Source organism: Sus scrofa, chromosome 1, assembly GCF_000003025.6.
Source record: "Sus scrofa isolate TJ Tabasco breed Duroc chromosome 1, Sscrofa11.1, whole genome shotgun sequence".
NCBI lineage: Eukaryota > Metazoa > Chordata > Mammalia > Artiodactyla > Suidae > Sus > Sus scrofa.
The window spans coordinates 215,106,257-215,130,222 of NC_010443.5; the positions used below are offsets into that span (position 1 = coordinate 215,106,257).

Below are 23,966 nucleotides of genomic sequence, written 5' to 3' on the forward strand. Positions count from 1 at the left end.
TTTTTACTTTTTCATCTTTTTCTTTTCTTTTCCTTTTTTTTTTTTTTTTTTTTTTTTTTTTGGCTTTCTAGGGCCACGCTTGCAGCATATGTAAGTTTCCAGGCTAGGGGTCAAATCGGAGCTACAGCTGCTGGCCTATGCCACAGCCATAGCAATGTGGGATCCTTAACCCACTGAGCAAGGCCAGGGAGTGAACCTGCATCCTGATGGATACTAGTCAGATTCGTTTCCACTGAGCCACAAAGGGAACTCCCTTTCTGGCATTTTCTACTCCTCTTTCCCTAAAGGTACAGAAATCATGTTGAAACTAAATTTTTGAAGACTTATACGTTTCCAAAATACTCCTGATATTAAGTAGATGTGCAAACAATTATCCACGTGCCTTTCTAGAAGTCCAAATTATTCAAAGAAACAACTAATTTTCTCTTCTGGAGTACAATTTTGAGAAATTCAAGTGAAATTCACCTTCCTTGCTATGTGTGAGGTGTTACGCCTTTCTAGAAGTCCAAATTATTCAAAGAAACAACTAATTTTCTCTTCTGGAGTACAATTTTGAGAAATTCAAGTGAAATTCACCTTCCTTGCTATGTGTGAGGTGTTACACCATGATGATTATAGACTTTCTCTTACTTAATCCTTACCATTAATTCATTATGTTATGTGGTATGGTTTTCATTTTACAGAATTTGGACCTCACAACCACACACAAAAATTAACACAAAATGGATCATAGCTTTAAAAGTAAGACCTAAAATTATAAAACTTCTAGAGGAGAACATAAGAGAAAAATCTCTATGGCCTTGAGTTAGGCAAAGATTTCTTAAACTATGACACCAAAAGCATGATCCATAAAGAAAAAAATTGATATACTGAGCTTCGTTAAAATTTAAAATTTCTGCTGTTCTAACATGGTTAAAAAAGTGAGGACAAGCTACAAACTGGGATAAAATATTTGTAAATCATAAATCTGACAAAGAATTCATACACAGAATAACACAGTTGTAACTCAATTTAAAAAAATAAGTGAAATATCTGAATAGGTTTTTCAACAAAGATGATGTCTGAATAGCTAATAAGCTCTTGAAAAGATGCTCAAAATCATTAGTCATCAGGGAAATAAAATTTAAAATTATATTGAGAAACTAGTACACACCCACTAGAATGGTTGGTTATTATTCAAAATAATGAGAAATACAGGGGTTGGAAAGGATGTAAAGAAAATATAATATACATCACTGGTAAGAATGCAAAATGGTGAAGCCACTTTGGAAAACAGTTTGGCAGATTCTTATAAACCTAATCATATATTTACTATATAACTCAATAATCCACTCTTACATATTCATCCCAGAGAAATAAAAATGTCCACACGAAGACTTGACTGCAAATGTTCATGGAAACATTATTTATAGCAGCCCCAAACTAGAAATAACCCGATCACCTGGATTTACAAACATCAACTGACGAATGGATAAACAAAATACATCATACAATAACATATTATTCACAGTGGGGTTAAAAAAAAATGCTAACTATCTGGCAAAGGACCTGTATTGAGAATACGCGGGAACTCTTAAAAGTCAATAACCCCGGCTCATCACTCTCCTCCCTGATGTGATATCCTTCAGCCCTTTGCTCCATTGCCATTGCTTCCATCTCTGAACTTAGTTTCAACAAACTTCATTAGGTATTTTTCTTGTAAAATCTTTCAGATCAGCTCCTGATTGAGGTGAGGGAATGTAGGGGGCATCAGTGATGAAAAGATAACACGAATGGGCTGGGAATGAGGCATGAATTCCCAAAGCTGAGGTGCCCTCATGACAAGAGATGCCTCTAAATTAACTTGGTCTCTACATCTGCCAGTTTTCCAAGAAGCCCACAGCAGAGAATTTTTCTGGTAAGAACATTTTCCATAGTCTTTCAAACCCACTTAGGTATTTGATTTTGCTTCTAGAACACACAGGATCACTCCTTCGCCCATGCTTATACACCCTGAATCCCCCATGGTACCTAAAATAGCACTGAATACTTAGATCAAAAAGAATGATATGACTGAATATTCCCAAACATGAGTAGATCTGGATCATGGTGCTGCCTGCCACCCTTGGGATTAAGAGAAAAGATGACAGGATGGGATCAATGAGAAGAGATGATGAAGTCCTGGAAATTAATAACACTGCCCTCAAATTCAAGGTAGTTATTTTGATCCTGTTAGACTGAAGATGAGAAAGAAAACACCAAGAAACTATCTCCTGGGAATAAGTTCGTCAAACCAATCACCTTGACATAATTACTGAAAGAAAAACAAGAGAAATACTGTCAAGTGAAGGAGGTATGTGTTTGAAGAAAAATATAACTGACAGTGTGTCTTCAGGATAACTAGTTAATCTCCTGCATGGGATATTAGGGCAATGACACACTTTTCTTCAGAGCCTCACCAATGCTAAATGGAAATTGTCAATATGATGGCTACAGAACTGTGGGCAGAGATGCATACAATTTATAAAAGAGAAAGTGAGCCCAACTCAAATAAGGACTTCAGCATTATACTAGTATGCCTTAGGCTTTAAGGCAAAAATTCACATAAGAATTACACAAGAGAGAGTAAAATTCTAGGGCCTGATAAATACCTACCCCCACCAACTTGAGACAGTTCATGAAATTTATGAAACTAGTTAGAACCTCAGTGAAGAGCACACAATTTTTTTTTCTGTCTTTTTAGGGCAGCCCTGCAGCATATGGAGGTTCCGAGGCCAGGGGTCGAGTTGGAGCTGTAGCTGCTGCCCTATGCTACAGCCACAGCAATGCCAAATCCAAGCTTCATCTGCAACCTACACCACAGCTGACAGCAATGCTGGATCCTTAACCCCAGTGAGCTAGGCCAGGAATCAAACCTGCATCCTCATGGATCCTAGTCAGATTCATTTCCATTGAGCCACAACAGTAACTCCAAGAGCACACAATTTAGAGAGCTGATGAGTCAGATGAAAGCTGACCCTAGTTAGGAGCCCTGGCCCAGCAACTGTAGGTTTAGTCTTCAAAGACACAATCAGACTCCATGCATCGGAATAGCCCTGAGGTTATTTTTCCCTAGTAAACTCCTAGCCAGTATAGTAATATTATTCCCCCTTGGTGGGCAGAGTCTTTCCATTTACTTATCTATCATTGAAGATGTGTTAAATATAGATTGTATTCAACATACTGTCTAAAGCAAATTGTGTTTACAAAGGTGTGATAATGTGTTTTGTAAATATTGTACTGCTGTATGTGTTGTTTGCTTTTTGAAGATGTTTGAAATAGAACAATTTGAACTACTAAATTAATGTCTAACTTATTAGCATTATGGGCACTGAGTGCTTCCAAAAATTGTGACATTTGTGAGAATTATATATATTAAACCTATAAGCACAGTTAAGATGTCCAAGGAAATTTGATTACTTAAATGTAAAATGGTTAGAATTTTATGTCAATATATACACTACCTAAACACTAATCAAGAAATAAATGAGTTTTTTCTTTTTAAATATAAAAATTATTAGATTTATAAGAAAATTTGTCAGCTGAATTTGAAGGCTTAAATGTAAATTTTAAACTGAATATTGATTAAAATCAAAGCAATAATGGATTTTTTTTTTACATGTCTAAAAGTCTTCCCAAGGATGTAAAACTCAGTGGGAATGGTGCAGCTCTTCACCTCACAGACTCTCAGCTCTACAGCCAAGATAGAGAAGCAAGGGTGCCACTCTTGAGAGGTTAAATGTTAAACTAGCGAAAGTTCCTAGAGCCTTCTCTGGCAACCAATTTCCATTGATTCTAGAAGAATCAGGACAAGAAGGGAGTAGAGGGCAGGAAGGGGTATCTATCTGGAGCAAACACAGCACAGATAGGGATAGGTCTGGGATAGGGAGTGATTTCCACCTGACTTGAAAATCCAGGGCACTTCAAAAGCTATCAGCCAATAGGAATCCAAAAACACTTCCCAGGATCCCATAGTATAGAGCGTTTCTAAATGGAAAATTTTCTTCTTAGTTTCTTCCAACCCCCTCGGATATTTTCTTTTGCCTCCAGAACATCCAGAGTCACCCCCACACCTCCAGTTGCCAAGCTGGGGTTTGTGGGGTGATGAAACCTGAGCAGTTAGGCACAAAGTCTTCTACCAGAGCAACACTAAGTCACAGAGAGCAGCCTTCCGAGAGAGGTGCCCCAAAGCACGGAGACAACAAGCAATGGAACGCTAGGTGTGGAGGGTGGCAGCTGCATTCTGCCCCAGACTCTGTCACCCCCACTTTGGTGAGCTTGCACAAATCAAAGGTTTCTTGCGACTCAGAAAGTATCACATCTATGAAATGAACATGCACTTTCTCTAGAGTGGGGTTTGTTACAAAAAGGGAATGAAATAACACTTTAAACACACAAAAAAATACAAGCATAAATGTAGAGAATTAGGTTCTTTACTATAAAGTCAAAAGATGCCAAGATTGCTTTACAGCAAGTGGAAAAAAAATAAGTTGACTCAGTGAAATCTCATGTGTACAGACATCCATTTAACCTAACAAGTAGGAACAAAGTTCTAAGTACACACCTTCTAACCTGATTTCATCAAGACCAGGAAAGGGCAGCAAAAACTAAACTGGGGAAGACAAAGGGGAAAAAAAAAGTTCTACAAACTGAAGTTAGTTACCTAATTTTGATTTTGTGCCTACTATATATCAGGCATTTAGCTTATTTAGTCCTTTAGATAATCCCAAGAGGTATAAATTATTCTTGTCCTTCTAGTGGGGAAAAAGCTGAGGCTTGAAAGTTTAAGCAATTTGCCTATAACTGAGAAAAAACATAGCTCCAAGAATTTCACTTTGCATTGTACAGCCACAAAAACTAAAGGCCCATGACAATCCATCCCTAGAATCCTAAAGAGTATAGTTCTGGTGCTTTTTTCACATTTCAAAGGATGCTGAAAAATGGAGCAAGTCCTCGTGGAAATTTCAGTGATGGACTCTTGCTGTCGAATTTCTAAATGGTCCTGTTTCTCTTCTCATGCCCAGTGGTGAATGTTAAGTGCTCGTCCCAAAACTCTCCAGATCACACTGCACCATCCTCCACCCTCAAAATGAGCCCCAAGTGCAGACTAAAGGAAGCAGCCATCACTCTAGTGTCATCGTGAGCAGGCAAGAGGATCCCAGGTTTTAGCAAAAGCTAAAAGAGGGCCCTGGAATTGCCATGCTCGTTGAATTCTTTCCAGTGGGCAACTTTCATTCCCATCAAAATAGTAGGAGACAAAAAAAATTCATCAGGAAGTGTGTCGCAATTTCATAGAATGACAGGTGGAAGCGTGTAGCAATACATCTTTTATTACTTCCCCTGACAGCTACAGATTGCATGCTGAGTTTAACTGGGCTGATACATACATTCTCCAAGTATACTGTTGAGAGAAAAGATTTTGGACATTTCTCTGGCTATTACAGAAATAAAGTACTAGGGCTGGAAAGGAATTGTCTGGTAGTCCAAAGAATGTTTCTTCCTACAGCTCCAAACACAACCTAACAAAGGCATTTTAATGCTCAACAAGTTTACTTTCAAACACAGGCCAGCCTGCATTAAAGGTTTCTCTTCTTTGGGGTTATAAAGTGACTGTAATCAGTGACACTATAAATAAAAGAATGCATTTCTTTCCTGAAGCATCAGTTTCATAAAAGTCTATATTTATATTATATGTAAATAATAACATATATTTGGGAATAATTAAACTTGACATTCTAAATTTTATTTTCATAGTTAAAAAACTGAAATTGTGCTGTGTACCCTTACAGCAGTTCTAGTTGGCAAGTACCACAGCTTAGAGAAACTGGTTCTTCACTAGCCAGTCACACTGATGTTGCGTTGAATTTGATGAAAGAGCCTTCCCAGGGGCACACACAGCTGATAAGCACATTGTGTGGATTAGACAGTTTTCAGGCAAACAGAAAAGAAAAAAAAAATCATTTTCTACCCCCAGTTTCAGACAGCACAGGTATATCATCTAATGAAAACAAGATTTCTCTGAGGGATGTGGAATACATTTAGTGTTTCCACCAAATAATTATTCTGCTACAATCTGCAAGATGCTGAGACAGAGACATATCTGGTCACATCTTCTCATCATGTTCCCCATTAGGGTACCAAGCAGGGCTCCCATCTCCCAGAAAATAGTTCTGATGTTGATGAATATCAAAATTGGAAGTAGGACGATCATAAGAATTAACCCACCTGGACTGAAAAATGGTGATATAAATGTACTTACATTATATCGCACATAGGAATAAGCACAATTTATATAAGAACATATCCATAACATACCTAATTATATACATACATTATGCCTTGAAATATAACATCAAATTTCCCTATATCAAAGTGAAGTCTAGTTGATATACTACAAAGGTATTTAATTGCATAGCTTTCATCAATTTCAGTGAGAAACAGAGACCCCAACCAATCCCTGATAATTCTTAAAATGTTAAAAGCTCGCTTTATAAAATCTATGCCTTCACTTTTTAGGAAGCTAGATGATGACCAGGACAAAGCACAGAGCTAATGGAGTGGATGTGCGGAGTGCTCCAGACCAAACAAAACAGCATGGATGTTTTACAGAAGAGAAAATAACATTCTGCCACCACAAGGTAATAAGCAGTCTCTTAAAATGCCTAAGACAATATATTTGTGATGGTTAATTTTATGTGTTAACTTCGCTGGGCCTCAGGTGCCCAGATATTTGGTATGTGGTCAGACATCATTGCGGGTGAGTCTAGGAGAGTGTTGTTGGATGACATTAGTACATGAACTGACAGACAAAGTGGACAACCCTCCCTACGGCCCATCCAATCAAGGCTAGGCCTGAAGAAAACAAAAAGGCTGACCATTTCCTAAATAAGGGGTAATTCCTGCTGCCTGACTGGCTTGAGATGGGACTTAGCTTTTCCCCGACTTTGAACTTGAAGCTCTTCCAGGGTCTGGAGCCCGTTGGCCCTTGGACTAGAATTACGCCATCTGCTACTCTGGGTCTCCTGTCTGCTGACTGCAGGTCTTGGGACTGCTGAGCTTCCACAATCACATGAGCCAGTTCCTTATAATAAATCATATATGTAAATGCATATTATATATTTACTTGTAATATATTAAACACACACACTCCTCTTATTGGCTCTAGTTCTCTGAAAAACTGTGGCTGATACAGTCTTATTAGGAAAAATAAAACCTTCTGTCTAAAGTCACCAAAGAAGAAAAGCTGGGGATGTCCCATTCAGCACCAGGAGAACAAAGAGGAAGAAACCACTGCTGCCAACACGTGGTGGTATTATCGGGAAGTATGTGAAATTTGAAAATACAACATGACTTAAATATTCCCTCTTTCTTGGTCTAAGAGGTCTGGAACAAGTAACTGAAAATGTACCAGATGGGAAAGGGTGGTGGAGAGTATAGAGGGAGAAAAGGCTGGATGAAAGAGAGAATGGCTGCATAAGGGTGACTGTAATTTGCTTCTCTGAAAAAATTATCATTCACACAAATTCATATAGATGCCCTCTCTCCAACTTATGTTAACTCATGCCACGGTGGTGCTGCCCTCCTCCAAGGCTAGAGCTGTGAGCACATACACAGACACACAAACATACCCCACTGTTAAACCTCAAGCCCTTATCAAATATGCCAAGTAACAGCTCATCAGGCTGTAAAGAATTTTGCTTTTCCATTCTTGTTGATTTAAATGCCAAGGTGTTCCTGAACAACCTTATAAATTTTAGAGACTTGTTCTCACAAGGCCAGCAAACACTTCAAATCAAACGTGTTTGGGTTCAAAGAGAGTGGGAACCAAAGGTGTAGAAGGAAAGGTCTGCGGAGTTTCAAAAACCTCCCAGGACCACAGCCCCTCTTTTCCAATGCACAAGCTGAGGACACCCCAAGAAAGCTTAAAACCAGCTGGGTGTGTGGAGGCTTGTGAAGTGAAAGGGAATTTGATTCATTAAATACTATCATGGAGAAAGACCCAATTATTTGCTCAGGTTTGGGGACTAACTTTCAGGAGTCATCTGTCCTGTCCCCAACAGGCTCCCCACCCAAGTTCCCTCTCTTTCACAGGCTCAGTGTTCACAGCTTGCACAAAAGAAGGCTGATTCAGAAATAAGTGTCTCACCCCCCCCCGGGGGGGGAGAGTGTTGGCAAGCGCCCGGGGCCTCAGTCCCCTATGTGTTTCCCTGCCTTTCTCGCCCTCCCACACCCTCCCCTCCTGCTTTTAAACGTCTTTTCTTCCCAGGGTTATGAACAGAGGCTCTAGAGCCAAACCCCAGGACTGAATACTCTTTCTGACACTTCCTAGCTGTGTGTCGCCTTGAGAAAGTTATTTCTTTGTACCTCAGTTTCTTGAGCAAAAAAATATGGAAAACAGTAGTAACTAGCATGTAAGGTTATGAGGCTCATGCACATCAAGCTGGTGATGTGGTCCTGGCACGTGGTGCACATCTGTCTGTGTCAGCCCTACTGACCCTGTGGAGCTTCTGAATCAGGCTCCTGGACCCAACAAGTGTCAGGTTGTTGCTGACCCACTTTTGGCATTTCTTGCACTATCTAGAAAGCACCCATTTACCAGCCTGCTTGCCCCAGACTAAGCAAAAAACACACAACTTCTTTCTCACTATCTTTGCAGCACCCAGTGTGATGCTCGGCACTCAGCAGGTACTCAGGGACTGAGGACTGGCTGAAGGGACAACCCAGTCTAATAAGGGGAGCATGTTACCTTAAGGCTGCTGCTCATGAAAGCAACGGCAGTGCAGTAAATAAGCAAAGCCAGATTGGATTTCTGCAAAGAAACACAATCCGCACCCCCCTTCCCTTTTGCTGTATGATCAAGTCCTGGGATTTTTAATTTGTTTAAATTCACTTGCTTTAAAATCTTGCAAATATCCTGGGATTTTTAATTTGTTTAAATTCACTTTCTTTAAAATCTTGCAAATAAGGTAACTTTTGTTAATATACTTGTTCCTCTTGAAGATAGAGAGAAGTAGGCACTACAAAGCTGACTGAGTCAATGATTCTTCGGCCCCAGGAGACCAAAACTCTAGAAATATTTATGAGCGATCTCATAAGCTTAGATTTAATTATCAGTCATTTATAATGCATAATTATTACTCTTAAAGAGTCATTAAAAGATACTTTTCCAATACAAACAAAGCCTCAACAGACCTGGGGCAAGGCAGAAGTTACAACTACATTATTGAGGCCCAACTCTCCAAATGGATACTTTCCTTAAATATAGAAGTGATAACAGGATGACCAGAAGACTAACCCTGGTCAATTATTGGATTTTTTTTTTTTTTTTGGTTTTTGTCTTTTGGCCTTTTCTAGGGCTGTACCCGCAGCATGTAGAGGTTCCCAGGCTAGGGGTCTAATTGGAGCTGTAGCTGCCAAGCCTACGCCACAGCCATAGCAACTCGGGATCCAAGCCGTGTCAGTGACCTACACGACAGCTCACGGCAATGACGGATCCTTAACCCACTGAGCAAGGCCAGGGATCGAACCCGTAACCTCATGGTTCCTAGTCGGATTCGTTAACCACTGAGCCACAACAGGAACTCCCAATTATTGGATTTGACTGAAGTTTTGAAAAACTTTCTGCTGAAAGGGTTTTTCTTGTGACACATCCTGCTCAAAAGCCAGTCCTTGAGACACATTCACTAGTTCCACTGAACATGCCCCAAGGTGTTCCCTGAAAGGACAGGGGAAGGAGGCAGACAGACAGTCAGGCAGGCAGGCATGGACATGTCCCATTCCAGACATGGTTATGAAACTCAGTAAAAGTCAGAGCTTCTTTCTTGTGTGATTTTTGTTAACTCCCATATGAAACATCCACAGATGTTTCTGTCAGATCACAGATGTCACTGTCAGGCCAGATTAATAGAAGCCATATTCTCCAGTTAAGATAAAGAAAACGAGGTAATAAAGGAATTCAAATACACAAACACTTTTTAAGAGCAAAGAACTGGTGAATTCACATTTTGTGTTTCTGGCCACATACACTTTAGCTAAAAAGAATTGGGGAAGGTAAGTCTAAGTTCACCTATTATTTGGAGTAATGAAGGCTAAGCAATCTCCTAGAAAACAATACTTCTTGGTGATGGGAAAACAGAACATCTTACTCAAGTATTAAGTGCAATATCCAAAAGACAAAAGAAAGATAGTGAGAGGTTCAGCCAGTTTAGTTGTACAAAAAAGTAAACTGGGGAGCAGGTGCCTCAGGACCTCACTCACCACGATGTCCTCGGGGAACGTGTCTCTACTGAAGGAGCCATCATCAAACACAACTTCATAGAAGGTCTGCGAGGTCACGGCGATCACCCTGCAGCTGTAGTACCGAGTGTTCCGATGCTTTGTGATGACTGTCTGGCCCACAGAGATGCCCTTCTCGCCAGCCTTGGACTTCTAAGGAAGGGGCAGAGGAGGAGAGAAAAGAAAAAGGAGGAAGAACAGAAAATAAATCTTTTTTTAGAAAACCATCATTGATTTGGTCATGATATGTACTTCTCATTTTTAAACTTTTTGTTGGAGAATAACTTCAAACTTAGAAGTTGCAAGAATATGAATAATACAAAAACATACATATACTCTTTGACTCTTTACTCAGATTCATTAATTGTTATTTATTGCTAGTAGCATTTTACTGTTTCCTCTTTTTGTATATTCTCTCTTTATTGTATGTGTGTGTGTGTATATATATATATAATATTATATACATATATAAAATTGTGTGCATGTGTGTGCTTGAGTACTCTAAACCATTTGAGAATAAGCTACATATATCATAGCTTTAGCTTTTACACCTAAATACATCAGTATAGGAGTTCCCATTGTGGCAGAGGGTAAACAAATATGACTAGTAACCATGAGTTGCAGGTTTGCTCCCTGGCCTTGCTCAATGAGTTAAAGATCTGGCGTTGACATGAGCTGTGGTGTACGTCATAGACATGTCTCAGATCCCAAGTTGCTATGGCTCTGGTGTAGGCCAGCAGCTGTGGCTCGGGTTTGACTTCTAGCCTGGGAACTTCCATATGCCACAGGTACAGCCCTGAAAAGCAAAAAAAAAATTCAGTATATATTTGTTACAAACAGGGGTTTTCCTTTACATAACCATGGTACAGTTACTAGCTTTAGTAAATTTAACATGGATACCACACTTAAATGCACATTCAAATTTTGTCAAGTGAGCCAATAAAGATCTTCCCGTCCATTCTTTATATACATCCTTTATGTACAGGATCCAGTTTGAGTCAGGTATTGCATTTAGTTGCCAAGTCTCTTTAACCTCCTTTAATCTGGAACACTTTCACAGCTTTCCTTTGTCTTTTATGACCTTGATACTTTTGAAGGATAAAGCTCTCCCTCCCCCTATTCCTTCAATAGAGCATCTGTTTGATGTTTCTTCACAATTAGATTCAGCTTATACATTCCTGGCCAGAATATCACATGTTGTATTCTTCCCAGGATATAACATCAGGAGGCACATGTCTGTCTGATTTTCAACGGTGATATTAATTTTGATCCTGGTCAAAAAGTAGTCCAATTTCCCTATTCTGAAATTATTATTTTTCCTATCCAACTAATAAGCAATCTGTGGGAGAAACTTTAACACCATGAAAATGATCCTATACATTTTTGCTTGGATTTGGCATCCACTGATAAGTCTTGCTTGATCTGATTTTACTATGATGGTGATAATATGCTGATGTTTCCTGCCCCAGCACTCCCTCCACATCCATCCATCCATCCATCCACCCACCCACCCACCCATCCATCCATCCATCCACCCACCCATCTTCAGTATGGAATTATTAATTTCCCCTCCCCAACTGTTTATAATTCATACTATAATTAATTATTTTAGTGCTCAGATTATCTCACAATTGGCCAACAGAAGCCTCTTCAATCTGTTTCTTGTGCCCTTTAAGATATCTTTTTTAGTTTTCAGCAGCTCCTTACTATCTGGCCTAACAAGATACCCTAAGATCATCATGCCTCAGCACTGGAATTAGCACTTCCCTCAGGAGCGTGGTTCATTTTAGAGGGCAGTGATATTAGAGAATAAGATCCAAGTGCCTAGGTGTGCTTATTACTACAAGGACATCTTTGCTTCTCGACCCTTTCAGAAGACAGAGCAAGGAATTATATGCATGTATTATATGCATACACACACACATTATCATACACAGATACACATGTACATATGTACAACCATGTAAAACCATGGACTAAGTCTCAGAGTACATATGTTACGCTATGGAAGCAAAAGACTTCAGGATAAAGTCCTGAAGAAAATGCTTGGCAGAGTACCAGACTCATAGTAACTACTCCCAGAAATGCTAGTTTGCTTAAATTTGGGTGTTTCTGTTTGTTTCTTTGTTTTGTTTTTCAGAATCAGGCTGTTGCTCCCGTGTCAGGAACTCATACAAACCCCAACCCCATTCCTGCCAAGTGGAGATGGCAGTCAACATCTTAGGGGGAAGTCTGCACTCAGGCACTGGGTCCCCTTAAGTCCCAAATGCCAGGTCTCATTCACTGACCTGATTCTTTTGATGCCACAAGCTCTGACTCACAAGGGAAGCCCTGAATCAAGCACTTAGGAAGGTCTAGGAGACACAGTCTCACAATCCCCTAGATACCAACATCAGACTGACATGTCATCCATAACCTATAGAAAGCCAAGATTCATTAAACCCCAGTATTTCCTGGCAGGGTATTTGTAACATTACTGGGAAATAAAGTGTCTCATCAATTCAGAATCTTGGTTTAATTAGCCCTAACTTCTTTTTTCCCTGAATTTCAAAAAAGGCTAAAATACACTTGTAAGAGACAGATAAAATGCTGGGCTTTATCTTTTCCTTCTGGAAACCAATGAAGACAAACCAAGAGACTCACTAACTTTCTAATTTCTTCCACAGTCATGTGTTGCTAGCCAGTGGGCACCAAGCACCAATCCTGGCTCCAGGGACTCAAGAAAACTCACTAAGACTCAACTTCTATTCCCTGGAACAGGCCCACACAGGTATGCCATCAAGTCACCTTCCAGGTGGCAAGATACAAGACTGACAGTATTCTAGCATGCCACCTAGAGCAGGTCTTCATAACCACAGGCAGAATTAGAGGAGGAGGCCATAGAAGCAAGTAAAGGGCCTGAGCAAAAGCCTAGAACAGCAAACAGCCCATTCTGTTGTGGGAACTTCGAGAGATCCTGCTGTTGTGGGGGCGAGGGGGAAGTAGGGAGGAAGAAGAAGACTTGAGAAATGGCCAGGGCCCAGAAGTCAGGCCATGGGGGGGAAGGGGGGAGTTCTTACACCATCCTAAGGAGTCTGGACATTATCCTGTGGGCCTAAGGAAGCCACTGAGAGGTTTCAGTATAAAAGAAACATGATCCAGGCCTGTGTGGTTACAGGTGGAGAAGGGCCTGGGGGATCTTCTTGCAACAGTCCAGGAGGGAGAGGAGGCCTGGTATATGGAACTTTGGACAGAGACTCTCATGCTTAAGACAGAATGCTCCCCCCCAAACATGTCCCCAAGGGTCTCCTACTTGTACAGCAAGCTCTGCTATCTAGTGTCTCACATACCTAACAAAACAAGAGGGTATTTTCTACCTTCAAATCATCCCCACCAATTTCTAGGTTGGTTGGGAAATTTTTCTGTGCCTTTCAGTGTAGTTAGGTGTGGAAGCATATTTACAAAGGACTACAGCAAGAAGCCTGTAGTGATTTAAATGAACTACACTTGAAGTAGACATCTTTAGCAGCCAGGCCATGGTATCTCACATACGCCAAAATAATTACCTAGTTTCCTACTTCATTTTTTTGCCCAACCCCTTTAAATATATCTAACCTTTCAAAGTAAGAGAACACCTTAAGTGTAATAATAAATTCGAGTGAAGGCACAGTCTGCAGAGTTCTGTGACTCCAAAACTGGGCCCATGACTGCTGCTTAAGATGGTACCAGTTACAACTAACTCTAGGAGGTGAAATTCACAACCTGTGTGGCCAAATACAGTGGTCCCGAGTGACCTGGTTTAGGGTCAAAAAGGGCTTCATGTTGGCAGCTCTTTTTTTCAAATGCTGTCCCTCTCTGTCAAACTGCTTTAAAAACAGTCACAGTCAAAATTATAAGTACTACATTTTACTAGGATATCAGTTTCTTTGTGCATATTTCATTAAAATTGGAATTCACCCTCTAAGGAAATGATGTTTTGGATTAGAATTGTAAGCTCAGCTTCTTACTAGTTATGTGATCTTGGGGATGTTACTTTAACTTTATCAGCCTCAGCTTGCTCATCTGTAGAAAGGACAATAATACTCACATTAAAGGCTTCCTATAAAATAGGATGAAGTACATAAAATGACTAGACTCATAGGCAGTTGGTTCTCAGCAACTGTTACTGCTTCACTTTAGGAAGTGGAGAATATACTTGAGACCCTAGCCCCAGGTTAATAAACCATTCTTCCCTGTTGTACACCAGTAATTGTCATGTCCCACCCACTGTGCCACACCCTGGTTTCACATGACAAGGCTCAATCCAATGCCTGCATTTTACCTCATCCCGTTTCTAACTCCAGTTCTTGTCAAATGAGGGTCCTTAGAAAGGAAGGCATAAATAATATGTTCTCCCCCCAAACTCAAGGCTCCCAAAATCTTTGTTTACACATCTCTTATGGCTCTGTCAAATGTCACTTTAGCTGACTATCCCCCCCCCCCATAACAGGGCAAAGTCCATGGGTCAGTTAGGACCTATTTGTCTTCTAATGCATGGCACCCAGTACAATGCCTACAAAACTGTTGCTACCAGATAAACAATAAATGAATGAATGAATGAAAAAATAAGTGAACAGAAAAAAATAACTGTGAGGATGGGAACAGACACACTTTTTAAAGTGGCAGATAAGTGATTTTAATCATTCACTGTCCAAAAAAGGGCAAAGAGAAACAAAGGGAAGTTTTAGGAAGAAGTTCCTCTGGGTAGGCATGTAAGTGGGTAGGGGAAAGAAATAAAGAAGGTTTATGGTGAAATTCAGAGGGTTTGGAAAGTGGAAGCAGCTAAGCAAGGGAAAGGAAGTGATACAGACTCGACAGAGAAAAGGTTGACTCTAGACCACAACCATTTTCTTCTTGCTAGGATGTGAAATTTATTCAAACTGGCTGGGTGGGAAGATGACCAGCACGCAAATTAAATATACAGACTTCATCTAAATAAAAAATTTTCTGAAGCCTCAAGCATGACCATTTCACAGGGGATACTAAAGATTTTTTCATAATGCCATTTAATATGATTTCCGATTTATTTTTGCAGGAAAAATTTATTGACAAGCATACCCCATAACCAATTATACATCCTCAGAAATACTTCCTGTCAGAAAACCTAAACATCTATTATGTTAAGAATGTCATTTCTGATCAGAGAAGACAGACATTATGCAAGGGACTCCATCCAATTATAGAAATGGCTAGGGTCTTTGAAGATTAGTGCATAGACTAATAAGGTCATGAAAGTCAAATTTTATTTAACATGCCCTAAGCAGAATGAACAAACTGATTTAAGAAAAACACACAACTTCTTTTAAAGAAAACCTAGAACCAGAATTCCTCTCGTGGCTCAGCAGAAACAAATCTGACTAGTAAATGTGAGGATGCAGGTTCAATCCCTGGCCTCGCTCAGTGGGTTGAGGATCCAGCGTTGCCAAGTGCTGTGGTATAGGTGACTGATGTAACTCAGATCTGGTGTTGCTGTGTCGTGACGTAAGCCAGGGGCTACAGCTCTGATTCAACCCCTAGCCTGGGAACTTCCATATGCCATAGGTGTGGTGTGGCCCTAAAAAGCAAAAAAACAAAACAACAACAAAAAAACCAAGAACCAAAATTCTGGGGCTGTGGAAAAAAAATGTTAACTAAGAAAACGTTATGGACCATCAGAGTCTCTGAGACACAGAAAACAGATATGTTACCAACACATGTCAATATACATGAGTTAGATTAAACTCTCCCAATAACTCTGTGAAGTAGTTATTTTCATTAAACAGACGAAGTAACTGAGGTCCAAAGGGTGCCTTTTCCAAGACGTAAGAGCAGGTGAGAGGCCGAAGAGGGGCACAGAAGCAGGTGCTCTGCCATCACCAGTACCTCCATATCATCACCCGAAGACATGGAAAGAAACCAGAGGAGAGATAAAATCAACCAAGAAGTGAGGTGAATGGAATTCAGGCAGTTGCCTAAAGAAGTTATGTTCCTTTTTCTTCTTTTCTAGTGTGTTTATTAACAACCTCCTCTGTTCTACATAGCTTTTGAGGCACTTCATTTAATCCCCCCACACCCCCCCCCAGTGTAATCACAGAGTTAAATTAGCAACTTGGATTTGAAGCCTATCTGGAGATGAAAAATGCAGAATGTGTAGCTGCATATACTCTCAGTTTTTCTATATGTATATGCATAACACACTGCAGAAAATTGCAAAACTACCCATAAAGCTTCACTCCTTCCTGTTTATATATCCTTCAAAATATGACTTTGCAGCTCCTCGCACCTAGGGCAGGAGTCTGTTCTGGGCTAGCCCTGTGGCTTAGTCTGCTCTGGCCAAAAGAATACAGCAGAAGCAACGGCATGCAAATTCAAAGCCTCTTGCACACTTCTGATGTCTTCCTCGGGGCCCCAGACTCTGTCGTGTGAACAAATACAAGTCATCCTGTTGGCAGATGAAAGACCACACTGACCAGAGCTGAGGCCATAGACATATGAGAAGCCAAAAGAAGGCAAGTTGTTTTGCAACTGACCACAGATCAATGAGACAACAAGCCTGAAACAGAAGAACAACCCAGCTGAGCCCAGCCTTCCCTACTGATGACCTAGAGAACCAGCCGCTAAACAGCTGTCATTGTTTTAAGCCACCAAGTTTTGCCAGACACACAAGTAAGAAAAAAGAAAACAGTGATCTTTGAACAATACACAGGTTAGGGGCACCAATCTCCCCAAACTCACACAGTCAAAGACCCACATATAACTCTACAGTTGGCCCTCCACATCCATGGATTCAACCAATCAGAGATTGTGTAGTGCTACAGTATGTGTTCATCGAAAAATAATCTATGTATAAGTAGACTCACGCAGTTTAAATCCATGTTGTTCGAGGGCCAACTGTACTAAGAAAAATATATACTAAACTGTTAGCTGCTAAATATAAACTAAACTGCATATAAGTCTAGGTAATGAGATTTTATCTACTTGGTTCTTTACGTACTTCCCTGCACTTTCCATTATATGCAATTGACACCTGAACAAATGATGCTGGGGTTAGGGGCACTGACCTCCTGCACAATCAAAAATCTGCAAACTGTTCTCTATGCCTCAAAAACAAAGGAATTAATGACTCACCTAAGGAAAGGAAGCTGAAATACTCTGGATAGAATCAGGACTCTTGATTCCACATATTGTGATCTCTAATCAAAAACAAATTTTTTTCTACACTTAGTTAATTTAAAAATCTAGAAAATGAAAATACAGGTACAATGTTTATTGGAAAAAAAACCCATGTATAAGTGAATTCAAACCCGTGTTGTTCAAGAGTTAACTGTATTCCTTTAATAATGAATCATGACAGCCTTCTGAACATCTGAACCAGGCCTGAGGAACCAGGAAGCCCACAAGCAGACATGCCTGAGAGGCCAGTGAGAGAGGAGTGTTTGGTGCCAGGAACTCCCTTGGTTAATCTGTGAGTCTGTGGATCCCTACTCATAACAATGTTTATAAATGCATAAAATAAAACAGAAGATTTCTACCCCCCCCAATTATACTGAAATAATATTCGAAAAACAATTTGTGGTATAATATCCATACTTCAACAATGCATTAAATACAAATACCTAGTGGCAGATCTAACAACCATTGATACCCTAATTTCAAAGTTATGAGGGGCATAAGTAATATTTTGAGATCTCTGCTACAATGGCAATAGGATTTCTATTGTGGACAGAATCACAGAAACTGCTAATGTTACCTTGGCCTATGAGCAAAACTGATTGGATTATTAAATTCTGGCTAGAATTTAGTTACAGAAAACTGCAATTTTCCCCCTCATGCTCTAACAGACAAATTTTTCTTGATACTAAATTGTAAAAAAGATTTTATCACCAGGAATATTTAAAGGAACAGCACTCAACCTTTTAACAACAGCCTTATGAAAATCACAACGATGTTGTTTATATATGGTGCTTGCATAAACTGTCAATAAATAAATGGACACAGTAGTGAAACGAAATTCAGTGAAACCATCTCTATGAAGGGTGAAGTTACGGAGGCTAAAATGGGTAATCTGAGGGTGACTTCAACCAAAACAGGAATCTAACTTAAGGACTGAGAATGGAATATGTTCTACATTCTCTAATATCATTTCTCCCCAGTGAGTTTTTGACAGAGCAGAGAGCGCTTAGTTTACATAGGACCTCAAAAGTGGTGGCTCAGGGAGGAGGAGCCCCATGTGGTAAAGGAAGGAAGATTTCTATGCTTTGCAAGATGCGTCTTCTCTTATCTGCCCCGGCAAGGCTGATCTGCTTTCAAACCCTGAAGGAGGGTCAGCCACCATCTGATGAGTCTTTGGCAGAGATGCTGTCTTGGGAAAACCCCTAAGCGAGCTCTCCATCTGCATAAGGATGTTAATAAAGGGTGCAAATCCCAATACGACAGTAAATGTAGAGGTTCATAGGTACATCCATCATTTATTCAGCAAGGCTGGAGAGTTGAAGAAAAAAGCTAAGAAACTTATCCAACGAATAGGCCAAAAAGCACATTTCCATGTATATTCAACAAGCCTATGCCTTCTCAACTTTATTATTTCTCCTTAATTTCTATAAATTAATAACCTGTGAGATACTATTATTGCATTTTTTTCAAGGTATCCATTTTATAAAAAGTCCTAGAGGTATGAGAGCAAACAAATTACTACAAACAATTCTTCTTTTACCAAACTTAAGCCACAAAAGTCACTCATCTAAATTTGCCTTGAAATAATGAAAGCTTTCTTTGTAAAATTACAAGAGCTAGGTAAAAATATTTCACCCAGAAAAAACTAAATCCCTGGGGCTTCATGAAGAAATAATTCCTCTTACAGCACAAATGTACATGCAGGCTCATAAAAATGTCACAAGTATTTAATTTTCTGCATGTCTGTTTGTTCACGTGTATTTTATTTCTCATGGGTTTTTAAGTACAAACATCTAATACAGTGGGAAATGGTGGTAAGCAGTTTCCCAGCAGATTTAAGATCTTATTCACTTTAACCTCTGTAGAAATATAACTAATCAGCTACAGAAGATGCTGAGAAGAAAAAAAAAATCAAATTATTTTCTGAGTCATTAGCTCACCTCAGAGGTGGGGGGTCTTGTTCAGGAGGTAGGCGAAAGGGACTGGGGTGGGAGAACCATCCTCAGATGTTTTACTGTGTTAATGTAGGAAACTCTCAACAGGTAGATACCACCTGGTTTCTAATCTGAATGGTCAGCAACTTACTTCATAAAGAGCAGAGAGGAAAGTTCACATGAGTTGGACTGTGGAGCTAGAGGGGACTGGCAGTGTCCATTGCTGAGATAGGACCTGACATGGGCTCTTCCTAACTCAATTCCAACCTCATTAGCTGCTAGAGAACATGTGAGTCCCTGGATGCCTGGCCCAGAAGCTCTGCCTTGGGCTTTTATATTTCAGATGCTCTTAGGACTTCTTGGATAGTAACAGTAAAATTGGGCGAGGGGGAAGGCAGTTAAAGATTCAAAAAAATCTCAATCATTCACAGCAGGCTGTGTATGTGTTTAGAAATCAACAAGCTGATTTTAAAATTTATATGAAAATGCAGAGAACCTAAAATACACAAAGAAATCTTTTTTAAAAATGTTGGAAGAATTAGTTTGGGGAGGAAAAGCTTTCACTCAATTATAAGGTAATACAATTTTTAAAAATTATCTGGGATGGGATATTTTCAATGGAAGGAAGCTTAGGACACAAGATGTTACTATATGGAATTCCTACCTTTAAGGATTTTTGAAACTTAACTACAGTGGTTGAATGGGTTAAAAATAGCTAAAACTGAGGCAAAGATTTTCTTGACAAGGCAACCCAAAGCAACAAAGGCTAACTAAATGACTTAACATTTTTTCTCTGTTCCCAAGAAGGAAGCCCAGGTAAATAAGAAAACCATAAACTAAGTCAAACCATGATCTCAAATTGGAAAAGTGATGCCAAATCAGCACCATGTAAGTGACATGCCAGGTGCTCTGACTCTGAAGACATGGAAGTTTCATAACTTTCATGACTGTTGAACCTCTCTGAAGTTCTATTTCATCATATATAAAGGGGAAACAAATTAGGTTACTGTATGGACCAAACGAAACAAAATACTATTTATGAAAGTGTTCAATAAACTATAAAAGGCACTACAGCAATATTAGCTATCATTCCTTTCATTTACCTCATCTAAATTAATATGCTGCTCCCAACAAAGGGAGGCAGTCATCTTGAAAAGGAGAGAAAATCAGGGTGGAGCAGGCGATTCTGATTCTGTAAAGTCATATGACTTAGATGAGCAGCAGAGAGAAAGAGAGGGAGACAGAGGGAGAGAGAGGTGGAAAGCAAGAAAAAGAAAGGGGAAGAGGGAGAGGCTGAGAGATTGAACAAATGCAACCTTCCTAAGCTTCTTTTGAAATGTTAGTCAAAAGAACAGTGGAAGAGAAGTCAGCCCAAAGGTTTCTACTGCCCATCACAAGAGCAGCAGGAATGGTACAGATTCTGTCTAGCCGGCTCAATAAAGTTAATCAAAGGGGACAAATTCAGTCTTTAACATCCATTATTGATCAAACAGGCTAATACCCACCTGTCAGTCTAACAAGTGTTAATTAAATGCATCTATGTGCCCGGTGCTGCGCTTGAAAGAGAGTTGTGTGGGGTCCCACTGGTGGCCGGAGGGGCAGAGAAAGGACTGGGAGGCTCTGGAGCAGCAACCCCTTCCTTTCCCGCTCGAGGCCTGCAGCCCTCCTGTTACCTCCAATAACATTTGAAGGTAATCCATGTGGCCCCTGCAGTCTTGGCAAAAGCTACTTCTTAGCATCTACAAAGGATGCTCTTCTTTTCTCTAAATACATGATAAAGACACATAAGAACAGATTTTAAGGTACAGTTAAAAGTTTAATATAAGGGTTTGCAAATTTTTAATTTTCTTCTAATTCCTGAAAAATGTATTGGAAAGAGGGGACAAACTTAATTACAAAGTTTTCCTAATACTCAAAGAGAGATAAACAAAGTGGACAATAACTCATGATGCCCACAAAGACAGTTTTCACTTATCTCTCCATCCTGCCCTAAAAAAAGCTTCTGAGTGCCAGGTCAGCCCAGTAATGGCTGGAAAAAAAAATAAAAGAATGTTTTATGCTCAAGTCAAAAAAGCATTATGCGGATTCCCCTCGTGGCTCAGTGGTTAATGAATCTGACTAGGAACCATGAGGTTGTGGGTTTGATACCTGGCCTCACTCAGTGGGTTAAGGATCCGGTGTTGCTGTGTAGGTCGCAGATGCAGCTCAGATCCTGTGTTGCTGTGGCTCTGGTGTAGGCCGGCAGCTGCAGCTCTGATTAGACCCCTAGCCTGGGAACCTCCATATGCTGAGGATGTGGCCCTAGGAAAGATCAAAAAAAAAAAAAAAAGCATTATGCTAAGTGTATGATATCACTTATACATGAAATCTAAAACATACAACAAACTAGTGAATATAACAAAAAAGAAGCAGACTCACAGATAAAGAGAACAAACCAGTGGTTACCGGTGGAGAGAGGGAAGAGGGGAGGGTCAAGAGAGGGGTAGGGAAGGAAGAGATACAAACTCTTACAAAATAAGCTACAAGGACATATTGTGCAGCAAGGAAATGTAGCCAATATTTTATAATAACTATAAATGGAGTATATAACCTTTTAACTGTGAGTCACTATGTTGTACACCTGTAACTTACATAATATTGTACAGAAATTACATTTCCTTCTTACTGAAAATGTAGAAAGAGGAACATCTTAAATTCTGATACTTCTCTGCATAATTTCACTGACCCACTTCACCCATGTGATTCAAGAAGACAGGGAGGATGCATGGTATCTCATGATGAAAACAAGCCAGTTACAGATAAGATGGTCAAGAAACCTTTCCTTTCATCTGGAAAGGAAACAAGTATTGTTCTGCATATTAGAAACATGTCGGAGCCCTCAGTGGCTACCAATGTACTGGGGAAGGGCAGCACCAAACAGCTGGGGTTGCCCCAGGCTGATCGGCTTCCTGCCAAGAGACCTCAAGAGGCCCTTCTAGTTAATCTTGAGTTTTATACAACATGTTTGTTCCAAGTGGCCAGAGAATGTAGATCGAGAGAGTAGCCTTTTAGATAGAAATGTTAGAACTTATCTCATTTAAGTGCCTTCTATTGCTTGCAGTTAAGTCTTATAAAATTATACTTTCATTACATTTTGTCAGTATCTATGGATTTCATTATGACTACAGTATCTAATTACTGTTTTCTACATGAAGGAATTGAAAATCCTGCCTCTCATGCTTTACAAGATGTTGGAATTTCAAATACTCTTTGCTGTTGTGTGTCTGCTGACACATTTCATTTATATTTTTATACTGTATCCATGGTGCTTGACTGTAATACCAATGTTAAAATATGGGATTAGTGTCACTGCTTAATTTTCTTAACAAGCTATCAGACAATAATGCCTGCCTTAATTATTTTTTTAAAAAGGAGTATAAACTACTTGAAAAGCTTAAAATTTCCTGGGAATTGAGAGTTACTAATTCTGTGAAAAACTGAGCAAGTGTTTCATATGGAAACACACCTTACCTATGCTAAAAAAAAAAAAAATGTAACCAGATAAGCGGTCCTTTGAGTGAAAGACTTGATTTTCCTCAGTACATGTGGTCCTTGAAGTTGTCAAGTCTCAACTGTCCCAGGTAAACATTCCTTCCTGCAGCTGGTCCCTCATGAAGTAGCTCTGACTGAGGACCGGTCCCTGGGTTCCAAGATGCACTCCATGGTGGGAGAAAAGGGTCCAAGCAGAAAATACAACACTGACAAGTTTCTCCTGCAAATTTTGATGAGTCTGCTTTACTGATAAAAATAAAACACCTGTACCAAGATACAGACTTTTTTTCATAACATTTTCTTTTTAAAATCAGGATTAATTTGCAGTTTTACAAGAATGAGTAAAAAGCTCAGGCAAAATATTCCTTTCCATGAAGCTACATTATAGCAGCTTTTGAATGAGAAATTTTTTTTGAACAAGGCTGTCAAATAAGAGATCTCCTGAAAATCAAGGCTCCACAGAGGATGACTGCTAATATTCACGTCAAAAACACTGAAGACCTCACTGCCAAATGGCTTCAAAATTATTTCAGGGGCTCTTCAGGCCATTAGGAGCAAGCACTGTCTATTTGCAAAATAAATAAGACGCCCCACACAATGCCAGTCCTAACATTTTTCAAATGCATTTGGATGTTTCTGGGAAACATATTTGAAATAGTATGTTTTTTCCCAACCAAACTAAAGGATAAAGGATAAAAAAAATCAGAGTCTGGAGAATCACTGTACTTAAAGGCAGAAATATTGTTCTGAGCCATTGGGAAATGACTCTGCTTTCTGCCCCCAGAGGAGGATGTGGCCTTTCTAATCATGAATCTGATTCAAGAGCCAGTTGCTTGCAAAATTTTCCTTAAATGGAAAGGCCCAGAGTGTTAAGAGTAAATTTTTCCATGATGGAAATATAAGTCCCTTATATAGAGCAACTATATGGTAGCAAAATACAGTTTTGATTCATATCCAGCAGCAGCCAACCCCAAGCAGACACTGCCACAAGTGGGTAGCCCCAGCATAGACCAGGGTGCAGGAGAGGTCCCACACCAA

General features: G+C 39.7%; 1 protein-coding gene across 2 annotated transcripts in view; it reads right to left on the reverse strand.

Moving 5' to 3' along the window:
* Window positions 1–23,966, reverse strand: part of KDM4C (lysine demethylase 4C) — a 436,444-nt gene that overhangs the window by 34,922 nt on the left and 377,556 nt on the right. For both annotated transcript variants that reach the window (XM_021063858.1, XM_021063862.1), the window contains one exon: window positions 10,276–10,446. In XM_021063858.1, coding sequence (XP_020919517.1) covers window positions 10,276–10,446 — 171 coding nt within the window. The remainder of the gene's footprint in view (window positions 1–10,275; window positions 10,447–23,966) is intronic.